At 41.2% G+C, this 19,358-nt stretch overlaps 1 protein-coding gene across 1 annotated transcript; it reads left to right on the top strand.

Moving 5' to 3' along the window:
- Positions 1 to 1,372: 1,372 nt before the first annotated feature.
- LOC102415904 (RNA polymerase II subunit A C-terminal domain phosphatase SSU72-like) lies at positions 1,373 to 2,147 on the top strand. The gene is given in 1 exon segment (XM_044937237.2): positions 1,373 to 2,147. A coding segment is annotated over 1 exon segment (699 nt). The 5' UTR covers positions 1,373 to 1,448.
- The last annotated feature ends 17,211 nt before the right edge of the window (positions 2,148 to 19,358 follow it).

Below are 19,358 nucleotides of genomic sequence, written 5' to 3'. Positions count from 1 at the left end.
TAACTTGCAGTTCAGTGCAATTCCAATCAAACTCTCCAACAGTTTTTTTTCCCCTAGAACTTGGCAAACTTGCCCTAAAATCTATGTGGAAAGAGGATAAAGATTAGTCAAGATTCTCTACAGAAGAAAAACAATATGAGAGTAGTATATATAGTATATATATACTTATATGTAATATAAGTATTCACTTATATTACAAAAGTGTGATATTAGTACAAGGACAGACAAGTGTACCAATAGAACATAATTGAAATTCCAGAAGCAAACTCATACATAAATGAGGACTTGGTTTATGACAGAGGAGACATTACAAACCAATAGAATACCCCTGAGAAAATTGGCTATGTAGATGGTAAAAAAAATTCCTACCCTATACTACACAGACAGAGAAGGCAATGACACCCTATTCCAGTACTCTTGCCTGGAAAATCCCATGGACAGAGGAGCCTGGTAGGCTGCAGTCCATGGGGTCACTAAGAGTTGGACACGACTGAGCGACTTCACTTTCACTTTTTACTTTCATGCACTGGAAAAGGAAATGGCAACCCACTCCAGTGTTCTTGCCTGGAGAATCCCAGGGACTGGGGAGCCTGGTGAGCTGCCATCTCTGGGGTCGCACAGAGTCGGACATGACTGAAGCGACTTAGCAGTAGCAGCAGCAGCAGCATACTATACAGAAATGTAAACTCAAGATGGATTAAAGATATAAATGTTAAAAGCAAGAATTATTTGATCCTGAAAAAGACGAAGAATACCTTACTAATCTCAAAGTAGGGAAAGGTTTCTTAAAAACACAAAATGGAAACTATACAAGATGGATACATTTGCCTTCATTAAAAGTAAAGACTAGTTGATGAGGTATGTACCACAAAGAAAATTTTAAATAATGAGCCACAGGTTGGTGGGAGCTATTTTTAGCTCTTATAAATAAGGAAGGATTAACATCTAGAAGGAGAGGGGGCATTAATATCTAGAGGAGAAGGGGACGCCAGATGATGAAATGGTTGGATGGCATCACCAACTCGATGGACATGAGTTTGAGTAAGCTCCTGATGGATGGGATGATGGACAGGAAACCCCAGCATGCTGCAGTCCATGGGGTCGCAATGAGTCGGACATGACTGAGCAACTGAATAGAATATCTAGAATCTGTACTCTAAAAATCATTATAAGACAGATATTCATTAGAAAAACATACAAAGGATATGACCAGGCATTTTACAGAGGGATAACCTGATTCAACTATGGTAGTGGTGGTGGTTTAGTTGCTCAGTCATGTCTGACTTTTGCGACCTCATGGACTGTAGCACCCCTGGCTCCTCTGTCCATGTGATTTCCGAGCCAAGAATACCGCAGTGGCACTCACCTTGCCGCCCAGCAATCTGGGCTTGTGCGAGGAGCCTGCCAGGACACGTTATACGTGCCCGCGCCGTAAGTCCTGACACTCTATGTTGCCGCTGCTGCAGCTTCCACTTCAGGGCGTCGAGGCCACCATCTTGCTTTTATGGAAGCAGCAGGAGTCCAGACGCGAAAGTTCTGAGCTGGGAGTCTTGGTGAGTGAAGCCACAGTCATGCCATCTTTGTCACTGCGCCTCACTGTGGTATGCTGGAACAACCAGAACCGGAGCATGGAGGTGCACGACATCCTTAGCAAATGAGGATTCAGTGTCCGGTCCTGAAGAACAGGAACAAACGTGAAGCTTTCAGGACCAGCACGCGACAGGCCAAACATTTATGATTTCAGAACCACGTATGACGAGATGTACAAAGACCTTCTTAGGAAAGACAAAGAACTCTATATGCAGAATGGCGTTTTATGGATGCTGGAAAGAAATAAGAGTATCAAGCCCAGGCCAGAGAGGTTCCAGGACTGCAAAGATCCTTTTGACCTCATCCTCTCCTGGGAAGAGCGAGTGTATGACCAGGTACTGGAAGATATGAATTCCGGGGAGCAGGAGACCTGCCAGCCTGTGCATGTGATCAACGTGGACACCCACAAAGAGGCTACGCTGGGAGCATTCCTCATCTGCGACCTGTGCCAGTGCATCCAGCTCATGGGGGACATGGAGGACGGGATCGGCAAGCTGCTGCAGGTGTTCAAGGAAACGAGTGGCAGGAGCTTCCTGCACACCGTCTGCTTCTACTGAGCCCAGCCTGATGCCCGGCCCACCGCCCACATGAAGCCATTTTCTTGAGTTTCCTTTTGGTAGTACTTTTAACTTCCTGATACTTGTTTTTACCTTTAGGTATTCTGCCGGTGGACATTAGCAATACCCAGTAAACGGTACTGTATGCAGTGAGAAGATACAGAAATGCCAGATCACAAAACAAACGTTTTTCCCATCCCACTTCCCCTTATGAGTAGAATCTTGACTGTAGTTTTTTTTTTCTTTAACCAAAAAAGATAAAACAGTTGATAGCACATTTCCCCCAAGACATCTGCCTCTCACTGAGCATCCCTTTTCCGGCTTCCCTAACTGCTTAGAATGTAAGAATTCCTGAATAAAGTAACAGGATCCACTTTTGTAAAGGATCCTGCCATTGGCCAATAAATAGATGTGGATGGTCATTAGTAATAATATTACCAAAAGGAATACTGGCGTGGGTTGTCATTTTCTTCTCCAAAAGATCTTCTTGACCCAGGTATCAAACCTGGATCTCCTACATTGCAGGTGGATTCCTTACCGGCTGATCCACAAATGAGAAAAGGTTCTCAACCTCCCAAGTAATGAGGAAAAGGTAAGTTAAACTCAACATAACTTTCACAAGGGTCAAATTAGCAAACATAAAAAGACATTGACCCTTGTCTTTCACAAGGGAGGGTCAAATTAGCAAAAATTAAAAAGCATGATCATGCCAAGTGGTCATTCCACAGAAGGATGCAGGGAACTTGAAGTTCTGGTGGGAATATAATTGTATACACCTCCTTTGGAGAGCACTAGCAATATCTAGCAAAGATGTGCATGCCTTATTATGGTCCCAAAGTCCCTCTTCTAGATGTTTACCAGGGAGAAATCCTTGCATGTGTGAGAAGACATAAACCAGAATGTGTATTGCTCTATCAAAAGTGAATGACCAGATATGAGAATGAATTAGTATTATCAATGGCACTTTGAATGATTGAATGGTATTCACCCATTCATCAATAAAGATGAATCTGGAAAATAGTGTTGCATGTATAAAGTGATCTGGAAAAGGATGTGTGCTACATTTGTGCAAAAGAATAGGGAAATGGACATTGCCATGCCAAGGGGTTTCCTGGGGCCTTTGGGTAGTGGGCCACACATAGTTCAGAAGGTTCCCCTGAGGAGATGGTTAGAAAAGTTAAGACCTATCTCCTGGAGTCTGATGAATCTGAAGTGGACCAGGCAGACCCTCCTGGACAGTTTCACTTAAAATATTCTCTAAGTTATTGTTCTTACCTTGAAGAAATCCTTCTTTGTCTTATAGAAAAGCCTGGTGTCATACCATCCATTATTGTGGCAGTGACTCAGGTATGCAGTGTGGTGGCTCTCTGCTGGGGAGAGTAGAAGGGTCAAGTGACTCAGGATTTTAGATGAAGAGGCTGAGTTTATCGCTGAAACAAATTGTGTATTTTCTTCCCTCTCTTTATATATCACTGAAAACTGAAAGGGTTCAGTGATTATTTTTTTAATCACCTAACTTTGGGTTGGTTTTTGTGCAAGAATAAAAAGTCTTTCCTTAAATATTCAGTAGAATTTTCAGACCTTGGCTGTATTAATAATGAAAGTGATGCTTAGATGTTTAAAATACTTTCTCCCCTCCCCATTTCCCTTTCTTTCCCCTATCTTAGAACATAAAAGATGAAAGCAGTTCTGAGGAGTAACTTTTCAGTTGATTAATCCTCTTGAACTCAGTATAGCTTTCAAAGGGAGAAAGGGCCACCAGCATAGATCAAATCAGGACCTCATCTCATGTGTCTACCCAGGCTCCCGTTGCCATAGTTTAGGTGGTAGGATTCATGGGTCCTGGTGTTTGATCTAAAATCCTCTCTGCATGTATGATAGGATGTGACTGAATTGTGTGTTTATTTGAATCTTTTCTGTCCATTCTGGGAACCTGCAATTACATACATTTGTTGAGATACAGCATTGTGCTAATTATAGAAACTATTGTGATATCGTTATTGATGAATAGACTTTTTTCATCTTATTTTGGTATACTTTGCACATTATATGAATGTGTATGTACACTCTTTATTTTATAATATAAATTTATTTATTTCAATTGGAGGCTAATTACTTTACAATATTGTATTGGTTTTGCCATACATCAACATGAATCTGCCACGGGTGTACACATGTTCCCCATCCTGAAGCCCCCTCCCACCTCCCTCCCCATACCATCCCTCTGGGTTATCCAAGTGCACCAGCCCTGAGCATCCTGTATCATGCATTGAACCTGGACTGGAGATTCATTTCACATATGATATTATACATGTTTCAATGCCATTCTCCCAAATCATCCCACCCTCGCCCACTCCCACAGAGTCCAAAAGACGGTTCTATACATCTGTGTCTCTTTTGCTGTCTCGCATACAGGGTTATCGTTACCATCTTTCTAAATTCCATATATATGCGTTAGTATACTGTATTGATGTTTTTCTTTCTGGCTTACTTCACTCTGTATAATAGCTTCCAGTTTCATCCACCTCATTAGAACTGATTCAAATGTATTCTTTTTAATGGCTGAGTAATACTCCATTATGTATATGTACCACAGCTATCTTATCCATTCGTCTCCTGATGGACATCTAGGTTGCTTCCATGTCCTGGCTATTACAAACAGTGCTGCGATGAACATTGGGGTACATTTGTTTCTTTCAATTCTGGTTTCCTCAGTGGAAGGAGTTCTATTGGCAGTTCTATTTCCAGTTTTTTTTAAGGAATCTCCACACTGTTCTTCATAGTGGCTGTACTGGTTTGCATTCCAACCAACAGTGTAAGAGGGTTCCCTTTTCTCCACACCCTCTCCAGCATTTGTTGCTTGTAGACTTTTGGATAGCAGCCATTCTGACTGGCATGAAATGGTACCTCATTGTGGTTTTGATTTGCATTTCTCTGATAATGAGTGATGTTGAGCATCTTTTTATGTGTTTGTTAGCCATCTGTATGTCTTCTTTGGAGAAATGTCTGTTTAGGTCTTTGGCCCATTTTTTGATTGGGTCATTTATTTTTCTGCAGTTGAGCTGCAGGAATTGCTTGTATATTTTTGAGATTAATTCTTTTTCGGTTGCTTCATTTACTATTATTTTCTGCCATTCTGAAGGCTGTCTTTTCACCTTGCTCATAGTTTCCTTTGTTGTGCAGAAGCTTTTAAGTTTAATTAGGTCCCATTTGTTTATTTTTGCTTTTATTTCCAATATTCTGGGAGGTGGGTCATAGAGGATCCTGCTGTGATTTATGTCGGAGAGTGTTTTGCCTATGTTCTCCTCTAGGAGTTTTATAGTTTAGATCTTTAATCCATTTTGAGTTTATTTTGTGTATGGTGTTAGAAAGTGTTCTAGTTTCATTCTTTTACAAGTAGTTGACCAGTTTTCCCAGCACGACTTGTTAAAGAGATTGTCTTTTCTCCATTGTATATTCTTGCCTCCTTTGTCAAAGATAAGGTGTCCATAGGTGGGTGGATTTATCTCTGGGCTTTCTGTTTTCTTCCATTGATCTATATTTCTGTCTTTGCACCAGTACCATATTGTCTTGATAAGACTGTGGCTTTGTAGTAGAGCCTGAAGTCAGGTAGGTTGATTCCTCCAGTTCCATTCTTCTTTCTCAAGATTGCTTTGGCTATTTGAGGTTTTTTGTATTTCTGTACAAATTGTAAAATTATTTGTTCTAGCTCTGTGAATAATGCCGTTGGTAGCTTGATAGGGATTTCACTGAATCTGTAGATCGCTTTGGGTAGTATACTAATTTTCACTATATTGATTCTTCCGGTCCATGAACATGGTATATTTCTCCATCTATTAGTGTCCTCTTTGATTTCTTTCACCAGTGTTTTATAGTTTTCTATATATAGGTCTTTTGTTTCTTTAGGTAGATATATTCCTAAGTATTTTATTTTTTCCATTACAATGCTGAATGGAGTTGTTTCCTTAATTTCTCTTTCTGTTTTGTCATTGTTAGTGTATAGGAATGCAAGGGATTTCTGTGTGTTGATTTTATATCCTGCAACTTTATTCATTGATTAGCTCTAGTAATTTTATAGTGGAGTCTTTAGGGTTTTCTATGTAGAGGATCATTTCATCTGCAAACAGTGAGAGTTTTACTTCTTCTTTTCCAATTTGGATTCTTTTTATTTCTTTTTCTGCTCTGATTGCTGTGGCCAAAACTTTCAAAACCATGTTAAATAGTAGTGGTAAAAGTGGGCACCCTTGTCTTGTTCCTGACTTTAGGGGAAATGCTTTCATTTTTTCACCATTGAGGATAGCGTTTACTGTGGGTTTATCATATATAGCTTTTATTTGGTTGAGGTATGTTCCTTATATTCCTGCTTTCTGGAGGGTTTTTTAATCATAAATAGATGTTGAACTTTGTCAAAAGCTTTCTCTGCATCTACTGAGATATTCACATGGCTTTTATTTTTCAATTTGTTAATGTGGTGTATTACATTGATTGATTTGTGGATATTGAAGAATCCTTGCATCCCTGGAATAAGGCCCACTTGATCATGATGTATGATCTTTTTAATGTGTTGTTGGATTCTGATTGCTAGAATTTTGTTAAGGATTTTTGCATCTGTGTTCATCAGTGATATTGGCCTGTAGTTTTCTTTTTTTGTGGCATCTTTGTCAGGTTTTGGTATTAGGGTGATGGTGGCCTCATAGAATGAGTTTGGAAGTTTACCTACCTCTGCAATTTTCTGGAAGATTTTGAGTAGGATAGGTGTTAGCTCTTCTCTAAAATTTTGGTAGAATTTAGCTGTGAAGCTGTCTCGTCCTGGGCTTTTGTTTGCTGGAAGATTTCTGATTGCAGTTTCAATTTCCATGCTTGTGATGGGTCTGTTAAGATTTTCTATTTCTTCCTGGTTCAATTTTGGAAAGTTGTACTTTTCTAAGAATTTGTCCATTTCTTCCAAGTTGTCCATTTTATTTGCATTAATAAATAATAAATAATTTGCTTAATATGTGTTTTGGGGTGTTTTGCCTTGGGTTTATCCTGTTTGGGACTCTCTGGGTTTCTTGGACTTGGATGATTATTTCCTTCCCCATTTTGGGGAAGTTTTCAACTATTATCTCCTCAAGTATTTTCTCATGGTCTTTCTTTTTGTCTTCTTCTTCTGGGACTCCTATGATTCGAATGTTGGGGCATTAAACATTGTCCCAGAGGTCTCTGAAACTGTCCTCATTTCTTTTAGTTCGTTTTTCTTTTTTCCTCTCTGATTCGTTTATTTCTACCATTCCATCTTCTACCTCACTAATCCTATCTTCTGCCTTCATTATTCTACTCTTTGTTCCCTCCAGAGTGTTTTTGATCTCATTTATTGCATTATTCATTATATATTGACTCTTTTTTGTTTCTTCTAGGTCCTTGTTAAACCTTTCTTGCATCTTCTCAATCCTTGTCTCCAGGCTTTTTATCTGTGATTCCATTTTGATTTCAAGATTTTGTGGATATCCACAACACTATCATTATTTGGAATTCTTTACAGGTAGATTCCCTATCTCTTCCTCTTTTGTTTGGTTTGGTGGGCATTTATCCTGTTCCTTTACCTGCTGGGTATTCCTCTGTCTCTTCATCTTGTTTATATTGCTGAGTTTGGGGTGGCCTTTCTGTATTCTGGCAGTTTGTGGAGTTCTCTTTATTGTGGCGTTTCCTCGCTGTGGGTGGGGTTGTACAGGTGGCTTGTCAAGGTTTCCTGGTTCGGGAAGCTTGTGTCTGTGTTCTGGTGGGTGGAGCTGTATTTCTTCTATCTGGAGTGCAATGAAGTGTCCAGTAATGAGTTATGAGATGTCAGTGGGTTTTGAGTGACTTTGGGCAGCTTGTATATTGAAGCTCAGGGCTGTGTTCCTGTGTTGCTGGAGAATTTGTATGGTATGTCTTGCTCTGAAACTTGTTAGCCCTTGGGTGGTGCTTGGTTTCAGTGTAGGTATGGAGGTGTTTGATGAGCTTCTGTTGATTAATGTTCCCTGGAGTCAGGAGTTCTCTGGTGTTCTCAGGATTTGGACTTAAGCCTCCTGCTTCTGGCTTTCAGTCTTATTTTTACAGTAGCCTCAAGACTTCTCCATCTATAAAGCACTGTTGATAAAACATCCAGGTTAAAGATGAAAAGTTTCTCCACAGTGAGGAACACTGAGAGGTTCACAGAGTTACATGGAGAAGAGAAGAGGGAGGAGGGAGATAGAGGTGACCAGGATGAGATGAGGTGGAATCAAAAGAGGAGAGAGCAAGCTAGCCAGTAATCACTTCCTTATGTGCCCTCCACAGTCTGGATCGCTCAGAGATGTTCACAGAGTTACACAGAGAAGAGAAGACAAAGAAAGGAGACAGAGGTGGCCAGGAGGATAAGGGGGGGGAATCCAAAGGAGAGAGACAAATCCAGCCAGTAATCAGGTCCCTAAGTGTTCTCCACCGTCCAGAACACACAAAGAGATTCACAGAGTTGGGTAGAGAAGAGAAGGGGGAAGGAGGAGATAGAGGCGACCTGGTGGAGAAAAAGGGAGAGTCCAAAGTGGGAGAGAGCAGTCAAGTCAGTAATCTCGCTCCCAGGTAAAAATGGGTACCGAAAATTGGGTTCTTAAAGGTATAAAACTGATAACAAATACCAAAAAGCAAAGATTGAAAATCTAGAGAAGTTGGATTTTCAAAAATACAATATTAATGAAAAAAAACTCATAAAAATTATACTATATATATATGTAGTTTGCTTTAAAAAATAGGGTCTCTCTTTTTTTTTTTTTGCAAAGTAATAGTAGGTTATAAAAATGAAAATTAAAGGAGTAATAGAGGACTTATAAATAAAAAAAATTTTTTTAATTAAAGAATGATAGTAAAAATAGTAAAAATAAATCTAGGACTTTCTCTGGTGTTGTGGGCAGTGTGGGGTCAGTTCATTTGCAGATAGTTCCTTGATCCAGCTTATATTTCTCAAGACCTATAGGCCCCTTCCTATGTAGTGGGTACTAACTACAGGGTTTTAATCTATTGCACCTGTCACTTCCAAGCAGCGTTCCTCTGTTTTAGCTTCTTCTGTTTGCTGGTCTCTTCAGTGTCTAATTTCCACCCTGCCACAAGGGGGCGGTGGTGGACACTTTTTTTAGGCTCACTTGTTAGTCGTGCTGTGGGGAGGGAGGGACGCTGCAAACAAATAACACTGGTGTGTGCTCGCAGTGTCTCGGCCACACTGGGTTTGCTCCTGCTCACGGCATGTGTGCTTTCCCTGTCTACACTGCTTAGGCTCTAGGTTGCTCTGCTGGGAACTGTCTGAGGCCGGCCCTGGGTTGTATACACTTCCCAGGTCTAAGCAGCTCAGGTTCAGGTACTCAGGTAGTCCTCAGAAGCGCAGACTCGGTTGGGCCTGCGTTTTGTGCCCTTCCCAGATCCGAGCAGCTCAGGTGACCAGGTGTTTGCCGAGCGCGGTTGCTGCAACTTATCACCTCCCCCATCCCTGCCGCTAAGTTTTCTAGGTGTACAAGTGGCGCATCTTCTCAGGCAGATGTTGACCGTCCAGAATCCCAAGAAGTCTTGGTTAGCAACGTAGCCTGCTTGCAGTTTGGTAGATAATGCTTCTCTGGGGCCATGATTGCCCCCTTCCGGTTCTGGGTGCTCTCACCTGCCTGTCACTGGAGGGGGATGGGCTGGCCTGCAGCCAGCTAGCTCTGCTCATCCTTTGTTCTGTGAGCGGGCCTGATGGTGTCTTACGTTAGGGCTTTTCGTGTAGCTCTAGTCAGTCCTTTGTTCTGTGAGTGTGCCTGGCGGTGTCTTAGGTTAGGGCTTTTTGCGTGGTAGCTATCCCACAGTCTGCTTTGCTAGCCCAAGTTAGTTTCCTCAGACTGCCCTTGGGGCATTCAGGCCTGATCCTTACTCTAAACAATGCAGCCCGCGCCTCCCTGCCCAGCCCCCACTTGCTAGTGGCAGATGCAGGTGTCTGCGCTGCTTCTCTCCTGAGAGTTACAGTTGGGCACATAATCTGTGGGTTTTAATTATTTATTTATTTTTCCTCCTGATTATGTTGCCCTCTGTGGTTCCAAGGCTCGCCACAGACTGGGCAGTGAGAGTGTTTCCTGGTGTTTGGAAACTCTCTCTTTTTTAAGACTCCCTTCCCGGGACGGAGCTCTGTTCCTACCTCTTTTGTCTCTCTTTTTGCCTTTTATATTTTTTCCTACCTCCTTTCGAAGACAATGGGCTGCTTTTCTGGGTGCTTGATGTCCTCTGCTGGCATTCAGAAGTTGTTTTGTGGAATTTACTCAGCGTTCAAATGTTCTTCTGATGAATTTGTGGGGGAGAAAGTGGTCTCCCCATCCTATTCCTCTGCCATCTTAGGACCGCCCCTCTCTTTTACATTTTTTTATCTGCACATTCACACATCCATTCATCCTTCTGTTTTTATTGGAGAAGGCAATGGCACCCCACTCCAGTACTCTTGCCTGGAAAATCCCATGGACAGAGGAGCCTGGTAGGCTGCAGTCCATGGGGTCGCGAAGAGTCGGACAAGACTCAGCGACTTCACTTTCACTTTTCACTTTCATGCATTGGAGAAGGAAATGGCAACCCACTCCAGTGTTCTTGCCTTGAGAATCCCAGGGACGGGGGAGCCTGGTGGGCTGCTGTCTATGGGGTCGCACAGAGTCGGACACAACTGAAGCGACTTAGCAGTAGCAGTATGCATAATCATGGCCACAAAGTGTGATAACATCAGTCATTTCTGAGCACTGAGATTTGAGATTTTTTTAAACATGTTTTTGTCCTTTGTTATATTGCTTGAATTTTTATAGCTTGCCTGATTCATTTTTATAAAAAATATTCATTCCTATTAAAGGATCACTGTGTGATAAACAGGAAAGGGAGAAAGAGTTGGCCAAATATTTAGTTTTGACCCTAAAATGAGGCTTTCACTGTAAGTCTTCCATGTCAGAACTACTTTACAGGGTCATCACTTAGGGTAATTTCAAATTGATTTAGGTTATTGAACATGCATGTGCTGCCTGTACTCTTCCAACATGTGATTCTTTCTCCTCTTGCTTGTGATGAAACAAACCCTAGCCAAGAGAACACTGACAGAAGACATCAATTATCCTGTAAGTTAAAAAGGGCAACCAAGGCTTTTACCATCTGCAAGTTTAGGAACTGTGCAGAGAAAAGGATCGTGGTAGCAAAAGCTCTGTGATACACTACTGGAGGCTGCTGGAGAACATGGTAACTGTCTAGGGCTTCTATCAATATAAAACGACCTTACATGTCATACATAATCCAAAGCACAGCCTGAGAGAGACAACACCGATTTAGAAGCATGCAGAAAGAGCATAATTCTGAGGTTATAAGTCAAGTGATACAGGATCAATTTTATGTATAGACTTACATATCTGTAGATTAACTCCCAACCCACTGAACATATAACTAATAAAGGTATGTGTCCTATAGAAACATTCATTAGACTGGGAATCCAGTCCCTCTCCTTGAAAACCAGGCAAGTTTTGCCCTCCAGGGACAGGAACAGAGATCTTCAAAAAGGAATTTTCCTAGCACAAAAGTGGCAAAAATAATAGAGTTCACGTCTACCCTTTATCCAGCTTCCCCTAATTAACATCTTAAACAACCACAATATAATGATCAAAACCAGGAAATTAACATTAATGAAATACTATTAACTACATGTCTCATTCAAGTTTCATCAGCTTTTCCACTAATGTTCTTAATCTGTTTCACAATCCCACCTTGCATTCAATTGTTAGTTCTCTGTATTCCTCTCCAATCTGCAACAATTCCTCAGAATTCATTTGTCTGTCATAACCTGGACACTTGAAGCATACTGAGCAGTTAATTTGCAGAATGGATCTCAATTTGAGTTTAGCTGGTATTTCCTTATGGCAAGACTGAGGTTATATAGTGTTGGTATGAATGCCATAGAAGTCACATTGTGCCCCACCTACCTGAGTGCATTGTATCAGGAGGTCCATCAGGCCCATGTGTCTTATTACCCTTGATGTTAATCCTGATTAGATAGTTTAGGTGGTATTTGATTGGTTTCTCCACAGAAATATTAATATTTTTTCTCTTTGCAATTGGTAAACATCTTTGAGATATTTTGAGACTATGCCAATATCTTGTTTCTCCTCAAATTCCCACCTACTGTTTTCCTTTTATCCATTGGTGGCTCTTTCTGTAAATAATTATCCCTGTGCTGTTTGCCTAATGATGATTCTGCATTTTGCTCATTCCTTCTATACATATTAATTGGAATTCTTCTGTAAGAAAGAGCAGCCCATTATCTTCTCTTATGGACTGAATGTTTGTGTCCCTCTGAAATTCATATGTTGTAAACCTACCCTCCAATGTGATGATATTAGAAGGTAGGGCCTTTGGGAGGTAATTAGGGCTAGATGAGGTCATGAGGTCCTTACAAGAGTCAGGAGGTAGCTTATTGCTCTCTTTCTGCGACAAGAGGAAACAAGAAGTCAGTAGTGTACAACCCAGAAGTGGGTCCTCAACAGAACTTGACCATGCTGGCAACCTGACCTTGGATTTCCAGCCTCCAGAAAAGTGAGAAATAAATTTCTGTTGTTTATAAGTCACCCAATTTACAGTACTTTGTTATAGCAGTCCAAATGAAGTAAGATCTTTCAGGTACTTAATCATTCATTCATTTACATCAGTATGGATAAATAGATATTTATTGCATTCTACAGGTTATAATATTACTATACTATCATCATTTATTTTGTTGCTCAACTTGTCCCAAATTTGGCCATTGGGAGCCTCATCAGATTGGATCCTATCTCCTTTTGACATGCTTTTTTTGTGTGAACATTTTCTAATTCTCTTACCACAAGATGCTCCAGGTTAATGTTATATTTTTTATGTTTCAACTCTGAAATTAGTCACTTCTCTGAGAAGCCTTGGTTTCTTTTATTGGAAAACTATTATTTCAAAATCAAGTCTGGGCACTAAGTGCACTTACTGCTAATGGATTGTCCTGAGCCCTAGGTCTTTTCAGAGAAAAAAGCTAGAGATATAGGTGTGTATATTAACTCACATATAAAAAAATCAATATACTTCTATATCTATCTCTTCGTTCAGTTCAGTTCAGTTCAGTCGCTCAGTCGTGTCCGACTCTTTGTGACCCCATGAATCACAGCACACTAGGCCTCCCTGTCCATTACCAACTCCCGGAGTTCACTCAGACTCACGTCCACCGAGTCAGTGATGCCATCCAGCCATCTCATCCTCTGTCATCCCCTTCTCCTTCTACCCCCAATCCCTCCCAGCATCAGAATCTTTTCCAATGAGTCAACTCTTCACATGAGGTGGCCAAAGTACTGGAGTTTCAGCTTTTGCATCATTCCTTCCAAAGAAACCCCAGGGCTGATCTCCTTCTGAATGGACTGGTTGGATCTCCTTGCAGTCCAAGGGACTCTCAAGAGTTTTCTCCAACACCACAGTTCAAAAGCATCAATTCTTTGGTGCTCAGCCTTCTTCACAGTCCAACTCTCACATCCATACATGACCACTGGAAAAACCATAGCCTTGAGTAGATGGAACTTTGTTGGCAAAGTAATATCTCTGCTTTTTAATATGCTATCTAGGTTGGTCATAACTTTCCTTCCAAGGAGTAAGTGTCTTTTAATTTCATGGCTGCAGTCACCATCTGCAGTGATTTTGGAGCCCCCAGAAATAAAGTCCGACACCGTTTCCACTGTTTCCCCATCTATTTCCCATGAAGCGATGGGACCGGATGCCATGATTTTCGTTTTTTGAATGTTGAGCTTTAAGCCAACTTTTTCACTCTCCACTTTCACTTTCATCAAGAGGCTTTTGAGTTCCTCTTCACTTTCTGCCATAAGGGTGGTGTCATCTGCATATCTGAGGTTATTGATATTTCTCCCGGCAATCTTGATTCCAGCTTGTGTTTCTTCCAGTCCAGCGTTTCTCATGATGTACTCTGCATATAAGTTAAATAAGCAGGGTGACCATATACAGCCTTGACGTACTCCTTTTCCTCTTTGGAACCAGTCTGTTGTTCCAAGTCCAGTTCTAACTGTTGCTTCCTGACCTGCATATGGGTTTCTCAAGAGGCAGGTCAGGTGGTGTGGTATTCCCATCTCTTTCAGAATTTCCCACAGTTTATTGTGATCCACACAGTCAAAGGCTTTGGCATAGTCAATAAAGCAGAAATAGATGTTTTTCTGGAACTCTCTTGTGTTTTCCATGATCCAGCAGACGTTGGCAATTTGATCTCTGGTTCCTCTGCCTTTTCTAAAACCAGCTTGAACATCAGGAAGTTCACGGTTCACATATTGCTGAAGCCTGGCTTGGAGAATTTTGAGCATTACTAGCGTGTGAAATGAGTGCAATTGTGCGGTAGTTTGAGCATTCTCTGGCATTGCCTTTCTTTGGGATTGGAATGAAAACTGACCTTTTCCAGTCCTGGGGCCACTGCTGAGTTTTCCAAATTTGCTGGCATATTGAGTGCAGCACTTTCACAGCATCATCTTTCAGGATTTGAAATAGCTCAACTGGAATTCCATCACCTCCACTAGCTTTGTTCGTAGTGATGCTTTCTAAGGCCCACTTGACTTCACATTCCAGGATGTCTGGCTCTAGGTCAGTGATCACACCATCAGGATTATCTGGGATGTGAAGATCTTTTTCGTACAGTTCTCCTGTGTATTCTTGCCACCTCTTCTTAATATCTTCTGCTTCTGTTTGGTCCATACCATTTCTGTCCTTTATTGAGCCCATCTTTGCATGAAATGTTCCCTTGGTATCTCTAATTTTCTTGAAGAGATCTCTACTCTTTCCCATTCTAATGTTTTCCTCTATTTCTTTGAATTGATTGCTGAGGAAGGCTTTCTTATCTCTTCTTGCTATTCTCTGGAACTCTGCATTCAGATGATTATATCTTTCCTTTTCTCCTTTGCTTTTTGCTTCTCTTCTTTTCACAGCTATTTGTAAGGCCTCCCCAGACAGCTATTTTGCTTTTTTGCATTTCTTTTCCATGGGATGGTCTTGATCCCTGTCTCCTGTACAATGTCACGAACTTCCATCCATAGTTCATCAGGCACTTTATCTATCAGATCTAGGCCCTTAAATCTATATCTCACTTCCAGTGTATAATCATAAGGGATTTGATTTAGGTCATACCTGAATGGTCTAGTGGTTTTCCCTACTTTCTTCAATTTAAGTCTGAATTTGGCAATAAGGAGTTCATGATCTGAGCCACAGCCAGCTCCTGGTCTTGTTTTTGTTGACTGTATAGAGCTTCTCCATCTTTGGCTGCAAAGAATATAATCAGTCTGATTTCAGTGTTGACCATCTGGTGATGTCCATGTGTAGAGTCTTCTCTTGTGTTGTTGGAAGAGAGTGTTTGCTATGACCCGTGCATTTTCTTGGCAAAACTCTATTAGTCTTTGCCCTGCTTCTTTCCATATTCCAAGGCCAAATTTGTCTGTTACTCCAGGTGTTTCTTGACTTCCTACTTTTGCATTCCAGTCCCCTATAATGAAAAGGACATCTTTTTTGGGTGTTAGTTCTAAAAGGTCTTGTAGGTCTTCATAGAATCTTTCAACTTCAGTTTCTTTAGCATTACTGATTGGGGCATAGACTTGGATTACTGTGATATTGAATGGTTTGCCTTGGAAACGAACAGAGATCAAAGTCATGTGTTCACACTGATAATGCTAAGTCCAATCCAACATGTCAATCATTCTAGCCTTCCCTCTTTCCTTATTTGTAACTTCTTTCTCCACCTATGAGAAAACAGGCTCTCATTATCTACAATAGATTCATTTGATTTGTTCAATCTTGACCACATAAAGTTGTTAAAGAATTGCTAAGCAATACCTTGCAAATAAGAGTTACCAAAAGGAATGCAGTATTTGGGTACAGTTTTTTTGTCTTTAATCTTACTGTAACCAGTCAGAATGCTGTTTTCCAAAGTCACTATGTGTGTGTACATGTGTTAGTCGCTCAGTAGTACCCAACTCTTTGTGACCGCATGGACTACAGCCCACCAGGCTCCTCTGTCCATGAGATTTTCCAGGCAAGTATACTGGAGTGGGTTGCCATTTCCTTCTCCAGGGGATCTTAGTAGTTAACTATTGCTACATAATAAATTTTCCCCAAAATTTGGCAACTGAAAACCACAGACATTTTTCTCACTAGTTCTGTGGGGTCGGGGGTCTGGGTAGCTTAGGTAGATGCCTTTGGCTCCTGGTCTCTCACAAAGCTGCAATCAAGGTGTCAACCAGCTTGAGTGATCTCAAGCTCACTCGTGTGGCTGCTAGCAGGCCTCAGTTCCTCCACAGCTGTCAACTGAAAACATCAGTTCCTTGCCACAAGAATCTCTCTACAGACAGCTCACAGCCAGCTTCTATCAGGATGAGAAAGGAAGAAGGGTGCCCAAGACAGAAGTTAGGAATACTGTCTTGAAATACAGTTGGAATACTGTTTGTATTCCAATTGAGTTCCTTCTCCCCACATCTTGGTTGATTTAAATTATCGATTCATTTTTGGCAGGGTATTGGGAACATTACCACAGTTCTAAGAACCCAAGGTGTACCAAAGGAGCAGCCCTGAGAAATGTCACTGCCCCCTCATCCCTACTACCTCATGGCCATCCTTCTCTTCATTCCATCCCAGACCCTGCAGGTAATCAGTCTGTTCAGTTTCCAGTTTCCCCCTCCCTCCTGCTTATATTGTACACATGAGCAGATATGTCTATATTTTCTTAAATCCCTTTCTTCCTTACATGAAGGGTATAGGCTTTTGCACTTCGCTTTTTCCATTTAAGAGTATATTCTTAAAATGATTCCAAATCAGTTCATTAGACTCTCCCTCACTTTTTTAAACTGCTGCCTAAGACAACATTGTGTGGATGGGTCATGCTTTATCCAACCACTCAAGGAGAGGAATTTTTGACTATCCCCTTTTGACCAAGAAACGTTCTTCAAATATTTAAGGATAATTTTAAAGTAATAACTGGGGAAGAAGACTGTGTTTCCTCTAGGCTACTCTGCAGATTAGAAGAGTAGTGTTTCAATTCTCATTGCCTGATAAGACTGAAATGGAACTAGAATCTCCACACTCTGCTAGTAGCCTTCTGACCAGAAACATCATCTTAAAAGTGCTTCTTATGTAAGAGCCACTTCCTTTGACTCACTAATTCAACTCATAGGAATTTAAGAAAGTCATTTAACAGAGAGATAAATCTTGAAGCAGAGGGAAGTTCATATTAATAGAAAGAAAATGTATAATCTTCAAAACCAGAAAAATAATCTAAATATCCAATAAGGGATGGCCTGATAAATTATGATTCATCCACAGAACAGAATACTATATTGCAACTAAAAATAATTATGCAAACTCTGCAGACAGGAATGGTTTGAATATATTGGGTTGGCCAAAATGTTTGTTCAGGTTTTCCCATAACATCTTATGGAAAAACATGAATGAGGTTTTTGGTCAACGAAATATGGGAAGTGAAAAAGCAGGATACAAAATGATTACAGTTACAATGCTGCCAAAGCGAAAATCGTGTGTAGCTGCTCTAAAGTGGGCTGATGCTGAGAAGTGGCTGCTCTATCTTAGTACATTTCCCGGTTCCTCCGGCATCCTGGCAGTGCCATGTGCCTGAGTTCTGGCTAATAGAATTGTGTAGAATTTATGTGAGCAACCTCTCTGCCTGGGTCACACCCATCTCCCACGTGATTTCTTTCCTTGTCTGCCAGCTGATGTCAATACAATGAAATCATGTGTTGAAGAGAACAGAATCTCTGTTAGTCTGAGTCCCTGGTTGTGGGATACTGTCTCACCCCTACCATTGCCAACTGGACTTTAATAAGCAAGGAACAAGTATCTAACAAGATAAGCCACTGAGATATCTGGGTCTATATGATTTAAAAACTTCTTTAATGCTAACATTTTACTCTCTGTTACACTCCAATCTGTAGGAAAAAAAACAAAAGCGAGTTGAGTCATTAGTATTCCTTCCTACGGTACTTCATCAGAAAGACAGCCAGCAAAAGCCAAACACCTATCCGACCACTGATTATTCTCAGCAGAGTCTCAGAACACTCCTGGAGATGGGAGGGGAGTGGATTTATGTGCCTTTGACTCTCAACACGCTGTACTCACAGGGCTGCCACAGCCAGCAGGAACACAATCATCTAGGAAGCCAAGAGTGTCAGAGATTTGGGGCTATAAAAGATGACTAGCCATATATCAAAACATCACCTTAATCCAATTGTTCAAGCAAAGATGTATTAGACAGAACAGCTGCCTTGGGCCTGTCGGAGATGGGCTGACCCAGCCCTCCAGATCCTGACAGAGGCAGCCATGGGGCTGTATATCATCAGCCTTAATATCTGTGACCACATCGAAGTACGGCATTGCTTCTCTTGTTAGAACTCCTGCTACCCGTTGGCCTCCTGCGTTTTCCTGCCAAGAGTGCTAGTGGTTTCAACACATTCCAAGTCAAAACGTGGACAAGCCAAAGGAACAGCTAAAGAAGTCTATTATAAATATTTAAAGTTTCTTGTATATTATGATGTTTTGACATCCTAAAAAAAATCTTTCTGCCTGGAAAAAGCCTGCCCCTCCAGGGACTAGCCAATTCTAAGAGATAAAGTATCCAGGCAGAAGTATGTCTTTGATAGGCAAACCATCTAATCCAGAGACTATCTCCTTCTGTCTGGTGCCTACATCCCTGGAGACATATTCCTCTGACTTAATCACTCAGCCCCAGGTGTCAAACAAGTAAGGACCGACCCCTCTAGCCCAGAGCCCAAGGAAACTCTTCCAACTAGCCCATCCCAAACTGTTCACCTTGCCTCAACCTTCCCCTCCCTCCTGTTTTCTGCACCTCCCAACCACCCCGTGTCTTTCTTTCGTATGTGAAGCCTGAGGGGCAGGGTGGCCCCTCACCCCACCGGCCTCTCCAGCACCTAAGAGTATCATCATCTTTGTTCCCTGAGCCTATTCTCTGTATCCTCTTGTGGCTGTGCCTGACTAACCATCTCATAAAAGAATACAATCAAGGAGCTTCCACCTTAAAAAAGAATCCAGATGAAAGCCCACTCCTCAGATTCATGTTGATGTATGGCAAAACCAGTACAATATTGTAAAGTAATTAGCCTCTAATTAAAATAAATAAATTTAAATTAAAAAAAAAATCTACAAGTCACT

This window comes from Bubalus bubalis, chromosome X (genome assembly GCF_019923935.1).
Source record: "Bubalus bubalis isolate 160015118507 breed Murrah chromosome X, NDDB_SH_1, whole genome shotgun sequence".
Taxonomy (NCBI): Eukaryota; Metazoa; Chordata; class Mammalia; order Artiodactyla; family Bovidae; genus Bubalus; species Bubalus bubalis.
Note: the sequence above shows the minus strand (reverse complement) of the source record. Positions and strands in the feature narration are given on the sequence as shown.